We start from the raw sequence: 16,768 nt of genomic DNA, 5'->3' as shown, positions 1-16,768 counted from the left end.
TAGTCTACACAGTTCCTTAGTGTGTTGTTTTTATCTTCAAGTATTCCAAGTAGCCTACTGAATTCTGTTAGGATTCACACTTGGAATGCAAGGATTAAACCATTTAGGTCATAAGCTGTTGTTTGCTGTGAGGATTCAGTAATCTTCTTTCAGGCTTGCTGAGTTTCTAACGTGAGCTTTTCCTGCTGTGGGTCCCTGTCAATTATGAGGTCAGGCTTAGCTGCAAGCATCATGGCTCCATGGCAACAGAGTCCTCCCTGACTCTCCAGAGAGAAGACACATACTTCCCTTATGGCTAAGGTTACAGTAAGCTTTTTTTACTTTTAAACATTTTTTCCCCCACTAATTGACCAGATAAGAAAACAGCTAATTTTAATTATAGGATTTTGTCCTCTAGGACCTAGCTATATATATCCCGTTACGTGATGTAATGAACACTGAAACACCTTAATTTTTTCTTTCCTTTTTTAACCTTTAATATCTAAGGTAATTAGCTACTATCTAACTGTAAGGCAAGCATTTTTAAAAAATATATATTATTGTAAGGAAATAGGGTGAGATTTACAACCAAATAGTGTTATTTTGTGAAGTGTATAAAACAGAAGCTAAGTTCTAATATCGGTAATGTTGAACATTTGTTGTAGTAGGAAATTTAAGTGAGTTTAAATTTAAATTTTAATCTTTAAGAAAAATAAGTGTAATTTTTTCATACTTGTAAACCGTTGAACTACTTTGTACAATGTAAGTGGTTAATATGCCAATGGACTTAAGGTATCATATTTCTATTCTACTATTTTGTGACTCCCTGGCTTTCAGCCTCAGTAACAAACAGATTTTTTTCAATATTTTGGGGGAGAACCTTTTCAATTCAACAGGAAGCCCTTACCTTTCCTGAGAAGTTTGGGAATATAAACATTATTTGAGGCTTGCCCATCAAAATTTGTGTTCTTTAATAGTGTCAATGGATAAAGAATTTTAGAATACGTTATAAATGAAAAATGTTAGCTTCTGTTTCTTTCAGGCCTTGCTTATGTGATAGACATTGTTCACTTCTCACCACATACTACACAGAAATTACTGTTGTTATTGTCTCCATTTTAAAAGTTAGGAAACTAAGCACAGAAAAGTTTTACATTGGTACTAAATATCAGAACCAGGATTTGGACCCAGTTAGTGAGCTCCAGATCTTGTTCATTACCTTGTATTTTTTGGTGTATAAATGTTCTACTTGCTAAGTAAGTATGTAGAGTCTAGTTTGGTTCCCAGCTCTCTTGTCTGAATATCAATATACATGAAAACTTCTGTGCTTCCTTTACCTACACATCTGGATGGATTCTAGTTATACTTTTTCCATTTCAGCTCACAGAGGTGCTCTTCTTTCTTCATTTTAATTTATATGTAGTTGACTCTTAAAATAGATTTTTTCATTTGGAAGAGAAAGAATGATGTCAAGAAGAATGAGGCTCATGGTGTACCAAGACTAAAGTTCTCAGTAGTATTCTCATTACAGCGATTACTGTTACTCATTCATCTGCTTGCATTATTCATTCCTTGGACTAAAATTCCAGTGCTGTTAAGCATTGGAGATGTAATGTCGGGTGGTAAGTGCTATAAAGCAGAAGAAAGCAGGGTAGGGGCTGGGGAGTGATGAGAGTGCTTTTTTCAATGCAGGTGGTCAGGAGAGGCCGCTCGGAACTAATATTCAGAGACCTCAGTGAAATGAAGGTGCAAGCCATGTGGATGTCTTGGAGGCAGAGGGAATAGCAAGTAGAAAAATTCTCAAGTGGAAGTGTTCCTGGCATCCTCCCAGAGCAGCAAGGAGGACTGGCTGGAGAGGAGTGAGCAAGAGGGAGGAGGGGCAGGAGATAGGGTCAGAAAAGAAGGGTAACTAGGATCACATCAGGCCCTGTAGGCTGTGATAGGAAATGTGGGTTTTGTTCTAGTGTTCTGGGGAGCCACTGAATGGTTGTGAGCAGAGGATTTATGATTTGTGTTTTTATTTATGTTTTTTTATCTGATTTATGTTTTTAAAGGATCACTCTGACCATTGTTGGAGAATGGACTGTTGTATGGAAAGTGTAGGAAAATAGTTAATAGGCTTTTGCAGTAGTCTTTTAAGGGTTGATGATGGCTTGGGTTAAGGTGACAGTGTGGAGGTACTAAGCAGTTGGATTTCTCATTTATCTCAAAGGTAGAAATAGTAGGTTATGAGAGAGAGAAAGGAGAAGTGAGACTTCAGTTATGGGCCTGAGCATCTCGTTGAATGGCGCTGCCGTTTTACCAAGAAGGGTGCCACTCAACGCAAAGGAACAGGTTTAGAAAAATGCCCAAGTGGAGATGTCAAGTAGGGCGTAGATGTCCTGAAGTTCAGGGAAAAGGGTGTAGCTGAGGTGACTAGAGTCATAGGTGGTATTTAAACCTGTGGCATTGGAGGACAGCTAGAACAGTGCCGTTAGATGGCTGAGTTGTGGCCCATTAATGGATCGTGAGATCAATCTAGTGAGTACTGACTGGCAGTAAAAAATAAGAAAGAAGCACAGAGTAAAACATATCAGATATAGTCCCTGTAGTAGGATATTTCTTTGTGATTCTTTTGTTTCAGTTTTATTTAGTGTACGATGTTACATTATAAAATTTATTTCTTATTGTGTGGCATGACCAAAAATTTGAAACCCAGCAATCAAAGGAGTGAGTGTAGATTGAGAATAGGGCAAAGCACTGAGCCACAGGTGCTAAGAGGTCTGGGGAGGATGCAACGAAGGGAATCAGGAAGGAGCCATCAAGAACTTAATCCAGGCTGAGTTGTCAGTAGCCTGCCTTTAGAACTGAGGCTTTTGTCAAGGACTACTGAGACCAGCACAAGTGCTTAGAATAAAATAGTTTCTGATGATTTTTACTTTGGTGAAATTGTTGCAATAAAATATGCTTCAATTTATGAAATTCTAAGTTTATAAAATAGTGCTATTTATATCAGAAAAATACCCATTTCTGAATGTTTTCAAATAAGATCCCTTTAGAGATTCAATTAATACTTTTGGATTGGTGTACAGTTCTCATCCATGTAATGGAAGTCAAATGTACTGTTAAGGATTGTGAGGATTGGAAGTAATGTATAGAAGTTCTCTGCTTAGCACATAGTGGGTGGACAATAAAATGTACATAACATTATTTAGAATTGTATTCTTTATTCATGTAACATTATTAAGCTCTTATCAAATTTCAGGCACAGTGATAATTTCTTATTCAAAAAAACAAATTAACTGGTCAATATTTTGTTGCAGTTATGTACTTTTTGGTCTTTATCAGCTAATATGTAACTTATCTTTTTATCTATTATGTAATATTTAGTTGCCATAGATCCAGACTTAAATTTTGAGCACAAACTTTCAAACTTTTTCCAGTTTCTGGAGAAGTATGCTTATTTTCAATGTTTATTGTATGTTTCTTCTTTTTTTCTCTCTTTATATATACATATGCATGGAGTGAATTATTAAAGTGTTTTAGATAAGAAAAGATGTATAAAACTCATTTCCTTTTCATATGTGAAATGTTTCAACTTATCGACACTGAGATATATTGATTAGAATGAGAATGCAGTAAGGTCATTGCCTAAAGTATTAAACCTGCAACTGCAGTCATTTACAAATATCTTTGAAGATTCTCAAGTGTGAAACCAAAGCTTAGAGATGTTCTTTTTCCTCTTTATTCCCTCTGCAACAATCCCAAGCAGACTGGCCTGTCCAGGGAAGAGATGCACACTCCATCAGCCCTGTGCTGAGTTTGTGTCTGCTGCTCTCTCACTCCATTTCAGGAGCAGTTGCAGTGTGGCACCTGTCAAAGCCAAGAAGGAGCAAGTGACACCTTTTCTGTGCTTGGCAGGAGTGTTACATGGAGCCACATGAGCTGTGCCGCAGGAGCCCTGGAGACCCAGAAGGCAATTGTACAGCACCTACCTTTGTAAAGCTCATGACGTAAAATTAATGGACTCAGGAATTCCCTAGGTAGAAACAGAGAAGAATAAAGGGGTTTCTTTTCTATGGTGTTTACAAAGTTTAAGGAAAAACTGTGTTCTACTCTGTCAAGAAAGACAGTACAAGCCAAAAACAGTATCAAATTTGTACAGGTTTGTTAATACTTAATATTTATTTTAGAAACTATATTAATGCTTACTGGGGAGAAATTGCCCAGGGAGAGGAAATTTTTTTTAACTCCAAGATCATTAAGTAGCATTTTTAATCTCCCAGAAAAACCAACATCTATATTGAAAAAAATAAATTATGTTAAGAATCAACAGTACTTTGTATTTTCTCTCAGCCGTATCATTAATTTTTAGGTATCTCCGTGGGCAGGTTGTTGCTGTTCTTCTTTGTTGACGTGTAGCATTTATTAAGTGCTCACAGAGAGAAGAATTTCTAGAATATGTAAAGCCTATTCTCAAGGTTCTTATATGTGTTGAAAAGTGGTAAAATACATGTACCTGAATTTTTTAAAATATTTCTACATTAAATTAAATGCTATAAAGTAGCATGACATTGTTTTCAGTGTTTTTTTAAAAAAATGTTAGGACTAGTCTCATAATTACTGTTTCTTAGACTGCTGGGCAAGTGAGGAAATGGATGCTGTTTTCTCTCAGATCTGCCTCCTGAAGCACTTAGGGATTTTCTTTATAGTCCCCCACTGTCAGGAAAGGGTTCTGAGGATTGGTGAATTGTTCAGCAATAAATAGATTTACAGGGCAAACTCCTCAAAGAGACTATCAATTTCCTAGAAAATTTTGGTTTCTTTTGCCTGTGAGCTTTAATAAGCACCCTTTAATGTTTTAAAATCAGCTCCAGGTGCCCAAGAAAACCCTCAAAAGGGTAATTAAGCTCAGGGAGAAAATGGTTTCCATGGGTTAAAAAGTTGTTTTTCTTCAATTGCGTGAAATAATTTTTCCCTAGATAATCTTTTAAACAAGTAACAAACCGTGATGCAGATGTTATGTTTTAATAAAAGAAATATAAAATAGAACAGTAGATTATTTGCATTATCAAGAGGTTTTCTAAGACAGTACTAAGTATACCCCTTTGTTATAATTAGCTCTTTAATAAATTTGAAGACCAAGAAGCTTAAAGAGTATTTGCCTATTTTGCTTTTGATTCTAAAAAAATTAAGAAATTTAGAATATTAAGGGAAATTTAGTATATTGAAAGTTTCCTAAAATTCAGGGTAAACTAATATTTCAAATACACTTGAAAGAGTAGAATGTGTACTTTTTAAAGGCTTTTAAAATAATTTTTCCTCGAAAATACCATCTTCTGTTATCCACTTCTGTGGTGAGTGCTTTTAAAGAGTGCCATCTAGTGTCAGTTTTGAAACTGTGATTTATAGATTAGAATGTGAGGAATTTAGACCCAGGAAACGTATAAATCAAACAAAAAGTTATGATAGTTGACAGAAGTCTTAAGGATTATGACTTGAAAATGCCTATCAATAATTTGACCTCAGAATTGTGTATGTTTGCATCTTTAAAATAACAAGTGTATATATTCATCCATGCATTCATTCCACAAATACTTCTTGATTACATGTACATATACGTATATAGCAAGCCCTGCTTAGACACAGCAGTGAATAAAATAAAAGCTCTGCTCTCACGGAACATTTTAGTTGGAGACAAAATAAATATATAACGTGTGACATTAGTGATAAGTGCTGTGAAGAGAAACATAGAAGGAGTGAGAAAGAAAGCGTTCTTGGGGGAGGGTGTGCTTGGGGCTGGCAATTGGAGTACAGCAGCCAGGGAAGATCTCAGTGAGAGGCTGACGTGGGCAGGAGGTGAGGGAGGGTTGTAGGCACGGGAACGTCTGGCGCAGAGCCCTGCGCTGGGATGGACCTAGTGTCTAGAGGGATAGCGAGCCGCTTTGGCTGGAGCAGTGCGCCATGGGGACAGTTGACGAGACGAACTGGGAGGCGTGAGAGGATTAGGTCAAAGGCGTTTTTGTAGGCCGTGGTAGGAACCTTGCCTTCTCTCTGAATAGGATGGGAAGACACTGCAGGGTGGTGAGTGGTGACATGGTTTTCATTTTTGACGGGTCACTTTGGCTGCTGTGTTGAAAATAGACTAGAGGGGGAGGTAGGATGGGAAGCAGTGAGGAGGCAGTTGCTGTAATTCGGGAGAGAGGTGATGGTGCCTTGCATCACAGTGGAAGCAACAGAGATGGTTGGAAACGGTCAGATTCTAGATAGATATTGAAGGTAGAGTCAAAATACATTCTTAATGGACTGGTTATGGAGGTGTGAAAGAAAAGAGGAATTACGAATGACTCCCCAGGTTTTTGGCCTGAGCAGCCAGAAGGATGGTGTTCCCTTAACAGATGGGAAAGATACTGAGGAGCAAGTTTAGGGGCTGGGGGAGAAAAAGGAACTTGATTTTGAACATGTTAACTTTGGGATACCTCAGCTATCAGCGTCTAACTTAAGGGGAAATTCAAATATTTTTCTTACTGTGATTGAGCATGCATAGCTCATCACATATCAAAACCTACTTATTTAAGGAGAATCCATTTCTCATGAATGAATGAATATATCCCCCCAGTTATTATATTGTGGAGTCACAAAACAGAAGCAGTGTGGGAGGACCACCGTTATCAGATCTTCACAGGGCTCTTATCCCCAGACAACTCTAGGTATCTTGGTTCTTATTTCCCATTTCATTCATCTTTTTCTCACCTCTAATGAGACCCTAAAGTACTTGATTGGGAGGGTTCTATTGCAAAGCTCCTGAAGTGTCCTCATTTTAAAGGAGCTGTTATAAAATCACCCCTGAGACTAGTGAATTGCACAGGGTGGAAATCTTTCTTTTGGAAGTCATTTATTCAGTCCAGGAACAAATCTTATAGAATCTTACCTATAACAAAACCTTGTTGAATTTGACAGGCTTTTAAAATATTCGTCTTTGAGCTTCTAAATAATTATGTTCTAAGGCCTGTAACCACTTCAATTTATGCTTCAGGTGATCCAATGCAAGAAGAAAATGAAAGGCATTAAGAAAAATCTTACAGAAGAATATCTATACCTGGATTTTTCTCACCAAATAGAAGGATGTATCTTTCCTCTTCACACATCTGTAACTTTATTTTTGTTATCATACTGTGACTGCAAAATCTTTAAGGTTTGCTTAGTCCTCACTGGAGAAAGTGCAGATACTTCGCTGCTTAAAAATGTACTGTCCCAGCATGTTGAAATCCAGATTATCTCCAGGCAAGAGCTTCCGCTGATAGTCCAGAATTGCTGTTTACCTGCAGTGGTAGAAAGCCCAGACAGTTTCTGCAGAGCAGGGCTCGCTGTTGTGCTGAGACACATCGTCCAGAGAGCATATGATGCAGAGCCCTCAAAGAAGGGGATCTTGGAGCTGCTGGGTTTTAAGAAGACGTGCCTGAAGGCCTGTGCTGAAGTAAGTTTGGTGTCTCTCTCCTGTTGTTAAAGCCAGATGGTGATAACACATTCATTTGAACATTTATGTTAACTTTCTGCTGGAAACTAACGTTTCATTTACTTGGAAACCCTGCAGTAACCAGTGAAGTACTAGTTAAGTAGCCCCTCACGTGTGCCAATGTTTCAGTGCAGTATTGAAAAGTAAGAGTTTAACATTTAATTTGCGAGGTCCGGAGGCATTATTTTTAGCCACGGCTTCTTTTTATCTTTCACTTGGTTTCCATTGAGGTTTTAAAGGGCACTTTCACATGTGCACAGGAGCTCAGGCGGCAGAGCTTGGGGAAGCCTTCTGCTTCACGGGGCGTGTGCCCTCCAGGCTTTGGGTAGTGAGGACAGATTCAGCAAGAGCACGCAGGAGGAGAGCACGTGTTCCAGAGACAGGCCAGGGATAGTTTAGCTCAAGACTTAAGTTTTCTAACCCGCCCTTATTTCCCAATAGAAAGTTAATGTTCTTCAAGTGATGTTGAAAGTAAAGATTCCTAACATTTCTTGTTTTGTAGGTTAGTCAGTGGACCAGGCTATGTGAACTCACCATCCCTTTATCTATTGAGAATTTTCTCAAAGAATCTTGTGACCAGCACCCAGCTATCCCTACAGAAATACTACAGCTAGAGAAAAAGCTCAGCGAGCCTGTTAGAGTGCACAACGATGACAAACTCCGCCGGCAGAAGCTGAAGCAGCAGAAAGCTGCTGGAGCGGGGCCTACGCTTGCCCAGGAGAAATTGAAGAGCCAGGCCCATATGCAGGAAACATCTGAGGACCAGGATCCTTCATCCCAGAGCCTGGAGCTGCAAGTGGCCTTCTCAAAGCTCACGGTGCAGGAGCACCCAGCTGCTCCCAACAGGGAGCCTGCTCACATAAGACGGGCAGGCGCCTGCGCCCTTCCGCCCCTGGAGCACGTGTTTGCAGAGGGCCTGTACTTCACCTTAGCAGACCTTGTGCTCCTGCCCTGCGTCCATCACTTTTTGGTAAGGACCGTCTGGAGTGGGCAGTCACTCAAAGTTTCAGTGCATGGAAGTGCTGAGCTTGAATCCCAGTTCCGCTTCTTGCTGTCGTTCTGCTCTTGGGCAAGTTGTTAACGTCTGTCTCCATTTTCTGCTCTGCAGATTAGAGGTAATAATAGTACTATCTCATAAGGTCAGTGTGGGATAGAGGACAGTTTGTGTGAAGTGTGGTGAACAGTGTTGGCACACAGTAAGCTCTCCATAAACGTTAGTGATTATTATGATCTTTAATCTTCAGTCGATAAAATGTAGCAATTGTTATAATTAGTAATTTCAAATTACTGTTGTGAATACCTTCTAATATTAGAGGTCCGAGTGTTAAAACACTAAAAAATCTTGTCAGCTATATTTTATAATTAAGAAGTCACTTAAAATACTAATTTCGTTGTTAGGTATTATCAAATCAGAAACATTTTATCCTCATCTGTCTGCTTCTCTGTTCTCCATAAGATTACTTGGGAGATTTCCTTTCCTAGTGGGGGATAGAGACATATATTCCCTCCTCCCCCCGCCATGCGGAGGAGAAAGAACAGGTGCAAATAGCATCAGAGTGAATGGGGAACTTCACTCTTTGCAGCTTTCCAGTTGGTTTTCAAGAGCTGCATTTTTCTTGCTTTGAAGCATTTCACCTTTTCCCCTACTAAGAAGTCAGATGTCAGATTTCGTTCTCATTCTCTGTCGCCAACACTTCGGGTATCTCTATTGACAGAGGAGAAAAGACTTCTAATGAAAATCTGCATATTTGGAGGCTGGTGCTTCACTGATAAGTTAGGTTGTCAGTCAGTTGGCATTTTCTTAAAGATCATTTCTCCTTTCTTCAAAATGGAAACAAACGAAGATTGGAAACCAAAATAACTTCCGAATTAAAGGATGTGAAAAAGAGAGAGATCCAGGAATTGTTTAGATATTGGTTAGTATTTTAAATGTCATGTGTATTCACCTTGTCCACGGAGCTAGGTGGGGAGAAAACATCGTTTTTTTTTTTTTCTCCTGGCCAGATGATTTCTAAATTCTCTTATCCCTGCGTCCTTCCCTTTATCACCAACTCCAGCTGTTCAAGCAGTTTCTAGATACATGTTAGGAAATGCTGTTGGTGTTCATGGCTTCTTGGTCTTGGATGACTGTGTGTGTTTCTAATTTCATAAGAATTGAGTCAAAGTGGCACAACCATTAATTCATTCATTTGAGAAATTTATTGAAAGCCTACGGTGTGTGCCAGGCTCTGTTGTAGGCACTAGGAATGCAGTGACGAACAAGACAGGTAAGATCCCAGCCCTCATGCAGTTAATATAAAATAGGGGAAGATGGAAAAGAACAAGTAAGCAAGTAATATATATTTAAATGTGAGTGCTGCAAAGAGAGGAGAAAAAGGTGATAGACAAGACAAGTATTTGCCTTCAAACTCAACAAAATATAGAAAATTGGACTCACCTCCGTGAAGGTGATTTTTAGATCATTATCCAGACAGCTGTCTTCAGCTAGCTTGCATTTGATTTAGCTTAATTTAAATCCTATTTACCTGATCAGTGTCAGTTGAGGTTAAAGTATTCCTAACTGAGAGGACTTCTCTCCTCTCCACCCAGGTTGGACATCTAACTGACCACTACTGAGTAAACCTACAGAATTCACCAAGGCACTTTGTTTAGAATAGGAGAAAATGTGTACACTCAGCCTTTTCTAGTCTATATATTCTATGATTAAATGCTTCTCTTTTGACATTAATATGTAAACACATTCTCAAAATATTTTCCTTTCTTTGTATTTTTCCTGGATCTGCACATTTTCTTTCAGAAATTAATTTTCTTTGCCAAAACCTTGATGTTATTTCTGTTATATTTATTCTCCTACGTTAAGTTGTCTTGGGTTAAGAAGCAGTCTTTTAGGTTCAAATAGCGGCCATGATGCCAAGCCCTTATGCTTGCACTGGTGCACATCCAGGTGATGGAGTGGCAGTCCAAGTGATCAGAGTCAGAATCCAGTCCAAGATCAGGAATGACGGTCAAGTTACTGAGTTTGGATCAGAAACACAGAGCTGAACCTAGAATATAAAAGAGCAGTCAAGTTTGCTAAGTCCAGTTTTGGAATACCAGAGGTCAAAATTGGAAGAGTTCGGGAAAATCCCAGTTCTGCTGAACAAAAAAAAGCCAAAGGTGCAAAACAGTAGCGGCTAGAGTGGGGAGGAGTTGTCTGCACCTGCTCCAAGCTTCTCTTCCTCTGCAGAGTCAACGCCTGAGGGCCCAGCACTTCTTCACGCAGGTGCCTGACAAACCCTCTCCTCTGGAAAGTTTTAGAAATAGATTAAACAGGAATATACTAAAATGCACTCTTCTCATGATTGTCCTTCGTTTGCTAGACTCTTCAGTGTGTAGTATAGCAGCAGCTGGGAGAAATAGCAGTGAATGGCCGCCCCAGCACTGTCCTGCTGCTCCCTGACACCAGCCAGCTTGTAAGTTGCTGCTCGTGAACAGGTGCACTTTGATGGATGACTCTGCTCCTGTGAGACAGGGAAGGTGCCATTTTTGAAGTCTTTTTCTAACTTGAACACTTATGATTTAATATTCTACAGTTTAATTTCTGCGGCTTAGAATTGAGTTTTTAAAAGTATGATACTTACTGCTAAAGTAAAATCATTGTGGAAATTGAGTTTTGAGCAAAAACACCTATATCAAATGCCTTTTTCATTGTCCTCATTGACATAAAGTTGGGAATAAAATGGAACTCTCACTCTTGGCTGGCATCTGGCAAAAGCCATGGATGCCACTTGAGTGGTTGGTTTATAGCTTTCATGTCCTCTCCTATGCCTTAGCTCCTGAAGGTTTCCGTTTTAACCCACCAGTTCTAATATATATTTAAATGATACAGAACTGGGATGCTATTTCCATTGATATAAGTTGTTACTATGTTTTACCCTGTTTGCACTGCTCAGTAAACTTTGTTAGTTATGACATGTTTTTGAAAGTAGATGTGACTAAGGAAATGATATAAAATAAGGACAAAATATTTTATATAATAAGTGATTGGAAAGTAATGCAGAGGAGGGGACCTTGTGGGTAAATGTATATCTTGCTTCTCTTTTGATTTAGACAAGTTTTTCTGTCCTCTATTAGAATTAACCACAAAGCCACAAGGGTTTTATTTTGTGTTCTTGGGAGCAGTAATTTTTTACCGTTGCTTTGAGAAAGAATTCTCTTATTTTCCTGTCCCTAAGTAACGCTGTGATATTTATTACCGTTTTGATCTTATCAGCCAGGTAACTTTTTTCCTTTCAGATCATTTCTAAGGAACAGATTTAGCTTTTTTCTTACACAGTTTTCATTAGCCACTTCCTTAAGTATACCTTCTTGAGTGTGGTGAATGTAGTTCGGTACCTCCCAAGCTGTCTGGATATTAGCAGAGCAGCCTGGCGTGTTGAGTAACTGGGATCACCTGTCATGAAGAGTAAAACTCTTCAGTTTCTTTCAAACATAAATTATTGTTATTTAATCACAGCTTATTTCCAAAAGGAAGGACAGATGCCATGTGCATCTAACAGATAAGAGTAAAATCACTGCCCAGGAGAGTAAGGACGGTGAGGAAATGAGGACATTTTGTATTTAATTTATCATGGCTTAAGCAAAATTCCCTTAGCACATAATCTGTCTCCAGGCAATTAAGAATTTTGGTGAGAATTATAAATTTTTAGACTCCCAGAGTACCATTTAGACAGTGTTTTTCAAACTTTTTAATTTCACAGCAAATAATTCATTCTACAAGGTGATTGAACAGACAAATATATGTTTATATTATATATTTAAAAACTTATAAATACATATAAAATAACACACCTGACTACATGCTGTGTACTCTAATATTTTCTATTTTATTTCATTTTTTAAAAAATCTACATTGATTTCACAACCTCCTAATGGGTCATAAACCATGGTTCGGAAAATGCTAATTTAGAGGATTATTTTTTGAAGGAATAAATGGTTCCCTGGTCATTTGTTCACTAACTCAGCAGAGCAAGCATTTTTTCCAGGCGGTGTTTGAAGTGCTTGCAGTGGACAAAGAGAGTTAGACACCACCCTGCCCTTATAATCAATTACTTGTGCTTATTTAACCTTAAAGTTCAGTTAAAATAGAGTAAAATATATAGACGTGTGAATTTTTCATTAATTTCTATCCTTTCTGGCTCCTGCTTTGATTACTGAGTATTGCTAGATATGTTTGTAGAGGTTTCTGTGCCTTGACCTTTTTACTTATCTATCTGTTCATAATCATTAGTCATAGTCTGTTTATGACATTTTAACTGTTTCTGTGGAAACAACATTCAGTGCCTCGCAGAGAAGCAAGAACATTCTAATTTTTTAAAAAATTGAAGTTTGGTGGTAGTGATAGGAAGAAAGCATGTGATCAAGAGAAAACAAAAAATATTAATTTGCATCAGGAGTAATGGTTTCAAATTTTTCTGATTTGGATAAATTAGAGCCTTACTTTAAGGGCTGCATTACAATAAAAAGAAACTGCTGATGAATGCAACTACATGGATAAATCTCAAAAAACATGAACCTAAGTGAAAAAAGGCAGACATATTTTATGGTTCCATTTACATGAAATTCTAGGAAAGGCAAAATGGTGCACATGGAAAGCAGGCCCGTGACGATGTGCAGCTGACAGGGGGCAAAGGTTGACTGCAGGTGGCCAGGGGCGGCCTTTCTGGTGTGATGTAAGAGTTCTAGGACTTGGAGGATGGTGGTAGTCGCACGGCTGTATAAATTACTAAAACTCATGTTTGAACTGCATGCTTAAACTGTGTGAATTTTATGCTATGTAAAGTTGCTTCAATGTGGCTGTTATAAACAAACACAGATGTGTAGTAATGGGCTTTGTTCTTTTCCTGTTCAGGTAGTTATCTGCAAGAAGCTTTCTAAAAGGCTGGTAGAATTTCCACTGCTGGCCGCCTGGTACCAGAGGGTTCAGGAGGTGCCAGGGGTGAAAACAGCAGCTTCCCGCTGTGGGATCCAGTTTCTCCACTTACCGGAGTTGCCGACCACCTCCATCGAACAGCATCCAAAATTCAGCGAGGCCGCAGGAGCAGAGGAGCACAGCGACCCTTCGTTTATAGGAGGCCCAAGACCCACTATGACCAAGTTAATGGTACTTAAATTGTTTTCGTTAACATTTGCTTTGAAAAATTCCATGTGATGATGTTGCCAAACGTTCCACCCCGACTTGTAATCATTTGTTGACATTGTTTTTGTTATAAATTTTATTCATAAATTTTATTCGTAGCTATCTTATATCACTCTTGACCAATTAATATTTCTGCTAGTCTTTTGCATTTAAGTGAAATATAGTAAATTGAAAACTTTTAGCATTATGTGTCTTTGGAGCCAAATAAGTCAGAATATGTATTTTTAAAAAGTATTTTTCTCAAAACTTTTTTTTTTGAGGAAGATTAGCCATGAACTAACATCCCCCGCCAATCCTTCCTCTTTTTGCTGAGAAAGATTGTTGTTGAGCTAACATCTGTGCCCGTCTTCCTCTGTTTTATGTGGGATGCCGCCACAGTGTGGCTTGATAAGTGGTGTGTATGTCCATACCTGGGATCTGAACCGGCGAACCCCAGGCCGCCAAAGCAGAGCATGCGAACTTAACCATTACACCACCAGGCTGGCACCTAAAAACTTTGTTTTTATATTCAAGACACCAAAGTCATATTACATCTAGTCAGGTTTATTCTTTTAACCTGATGTTTTTCTGTTTCAAAGATTTGGTCTCAGTTCTTTAATTTTGAGATGATGATTTAAATTAAAGAAATATGAAGATGAATATTTCAATTTATTTCCCAGAGTTTTGTCTAAATTTTAAGATTTTTAATTGTTTGAATTTTCATTATTCTTTGATTTTAATGCTTTTTTATGATTTATTTTTCTCTCTTTGCAGCATAATTTGTTTCTAATAGTACCAATTGTAAAAATTTTCACCAACAGGCTTGCTTTCCTCTACCATTCAAAACAATCTACAAAAATGTTTTGCTTTTAGACTCTTTGAAGATTTATTTGAATAGAGAATTGATAAAGTAATTTGGGCTATTCATCTGAGTTATACTGGAAAACTATTCATTGTATTTTCCTACTTGGCTTAGGAAGCATTTGAGTTCTATAGTTAACAGCAAGTTTGCTGATTTAGAAAAGAACAAGGTGTTAGTAGTAACACCACCCCTCAGCTCTTCAGCTCAGCCTTGTCAGCCAAGTGAGGAAACAGTGAAACGGGATGAGATAGCTGATTTTGGAAGATAACCGAAGCACGTCCAGAGTCTGATGTGTCTGATCAGACAGTTAATTGTGCAGGGACCTCTCGTTCATCTCCTGAGTGTTTTTAAATAATCAGGAGAGTAATCTGCTTTGTATCAAATACTAATTTTTAAAATTTCAACAAACCAGAAATCTGTGCTTGTAATTCACACTTGTGCAGTCTTGCAGGAAAGATTGGTAATTCAGATTTTTCTACCTCTACTTTTCCAGCAATAAAATAACATTAGGAAAGACATTTGCATATATACATTTAAAAATATTTATGAACAAAGAAAAATAACTAAAATTCAAATTTGGAAAAAGTCAGTAAGTAATGTAAAAATAAACCCTTTTGTAATAATATAAAAGATATAGAAGAATCCTGAATTTTTAAATTTAATGGGTTATGTTATGTCTTCCAAGAAGCAGACCCCAAGATGGAGTTAGGTGTGCAAGAGGTCTACTGAGGGAAACAACTGTGAGGGACATGGGGAGGGAGCCAGAGGAGGCTGGGAGAGCCTTAGGCCGTGATGCTGGTTTGACCCCTGTGCTTGAGACAGGAAGGGAAGGAAGTTTGGGCCAGAAAAGTCTTTGGCTTCAGTGCAGCTCTAGGGAAGTTTTGACAAGCCAGTGGAGAATCCTTGAGCTGGAATCATCTGTCAGAGAGTTCCACATTTTTCAGGAATGGGTCCACCTTAGCCTCTCTGCCACTCTCAGTCGCTGGCTTGGGAACAGTTGGTGGGAACACTATGCTAGGGACTGGGTGCTGGGTTCTACTCCCAGCTTTGTAGCTAAGCTAATGTTGCCTTCAGTAAGTCATTGAACCGAAGGATCTTGATCTCTCCATTTATAAGTTAGGAGAGTGTGCTAGACGTTCTGTATGATTGACTTCTGATTTTAAAGCTTATGGTTGTATGAAAGTTGACTGGCACATTACATCCACAATTTTTTTAAAAAGCAATGTTCAAGTCTGAAAATAAGTTCAAATCTCAATTTTCATTTAATTTAACTTGATAGTATATATTAGATACAATAATTTTCCTTTTTAACAGGGCATTGTTTTTGCCACTGACTAGTGAATTTCTCTATTGATAAATATTTTGAAAGACAACAAATCTTATATCATTAATATATTATGTTAATGTATTAACTTTGTTTATACTGTAACTTTTCATTTCTATATAATCACAGTATTTTCTGCCAATTACATGAGGACAGATGAAATTGGTGCTAAGTGGATGTGTAAAATAGGAAAGTTTTTCTTAGGAATACTCACATCTCACCTATTTTTCTGTTCCGTTTTCTTTGGCACAATCTTGCCTCCAAAATTTCCCTTATTCTCCAGAGGTTTTAAATTTATTTATTCATTCAGCTGTTAAAAAAATGTCCATGTGTCTCCTGAACCCCAGACATTGTTCTGAAAGTTGGATACATGAAGGACAAATTGGACTGCCCTCATAGAGCTTAGATTTGGGGGGCAGTAAATAAAGAGAAAACATAAGTAAATGTGTAGCACATTAGATAGTGATAAGTGCTGTAAAAAAAATACCGTGGGATGAGGGGTGGAGGTGATGGAGGTCGGATCCCTTTTAGACAGGGTGGTAAGGAAGGCTTGTCTGACGAGGGGAAGACATTGAGCAGATAAGCTGAATGGACATTTGAAGATTTGGAGGAGTGTCTAGATAGTAGAGGGTCAAGCTGCAAAAAGACTCTGAGCAAATGGATAGAGACAGAAAGTAGATCAGTAGTTGTCTAGGGCAGGGAGCTGAGGGGAGAGTGGACAGTGTCTGCTAATGGGTATGGGGCATCTTTTCAAGGGGATAAAAATGTCAAATTAGTGGCAATGGTTGCACAACCATGAATATTCTAAAAACCATTGAATTATATGCTTTAAGTGGGTAAATTTTATGGCAGATAAATTATATCTCAATAAAGTTGTGTTTTTAAAAAGACCCTAAGATAGGAATGAGTTTGGTGGAATGAAGAACAGCAAGAAGTTCAGTCTAGCTAGGC

The 16,768-nt window shown here is 38.2% G+C and overlaps 1 protein-coding gene across 2 annotated transcripts in view; it reads left to right on the top strand.

The window, feature by feature from the left end:
- The window catches only part of GSTCD (glutathione S-transferase C-terminal domain containing), a 130,852-nt gene that overhangs the window by 1,270 nt on the left and 112,814 nt on the right, over positions 1-16,768 (top strand). For both annotated transcript variants that reach the window (XR_011537825.1, XM_070611814.1), the window contains exons 2-4: positions 6,995-7,435; positions 7,977-8,444; positions 13,365-13,616. Coding sequence is in view for 1 of the 2 variants with exons in the window: in XM_070611814.1 (XP_070467915.1) it covers positions 7,016-7,435; positions 7,977-8,444; positions 13,365-13,616 (1,140 nt within the window). In the remaining variant the exon portion in view is untranslated. The remainder of the gene's footprint in view (positions 1-6,994; positions 7,436-7,976; positions 8,445-13,364; positions 13,617-16,768) is intronic.

Source organism: Equus przewalskii, chromosome 2 (genome assembly GCF_037783145.1).
Source record: "Equus przewalskii isolate Varuska chromosome 2, EquPr2, whole genome shotgun sequence".
Taxonomy (NCBI): Eukaryota; Metazoa; Chordata; class Mammalia; order Perissodactyla; family Equidae; genus Equus; species Equus przewalskii.
The sequence above is the reverse complement of the archived record's forward strand: the minus strand, read 5'-3'. Positions and strand labels throughout refer to the sequence as shown.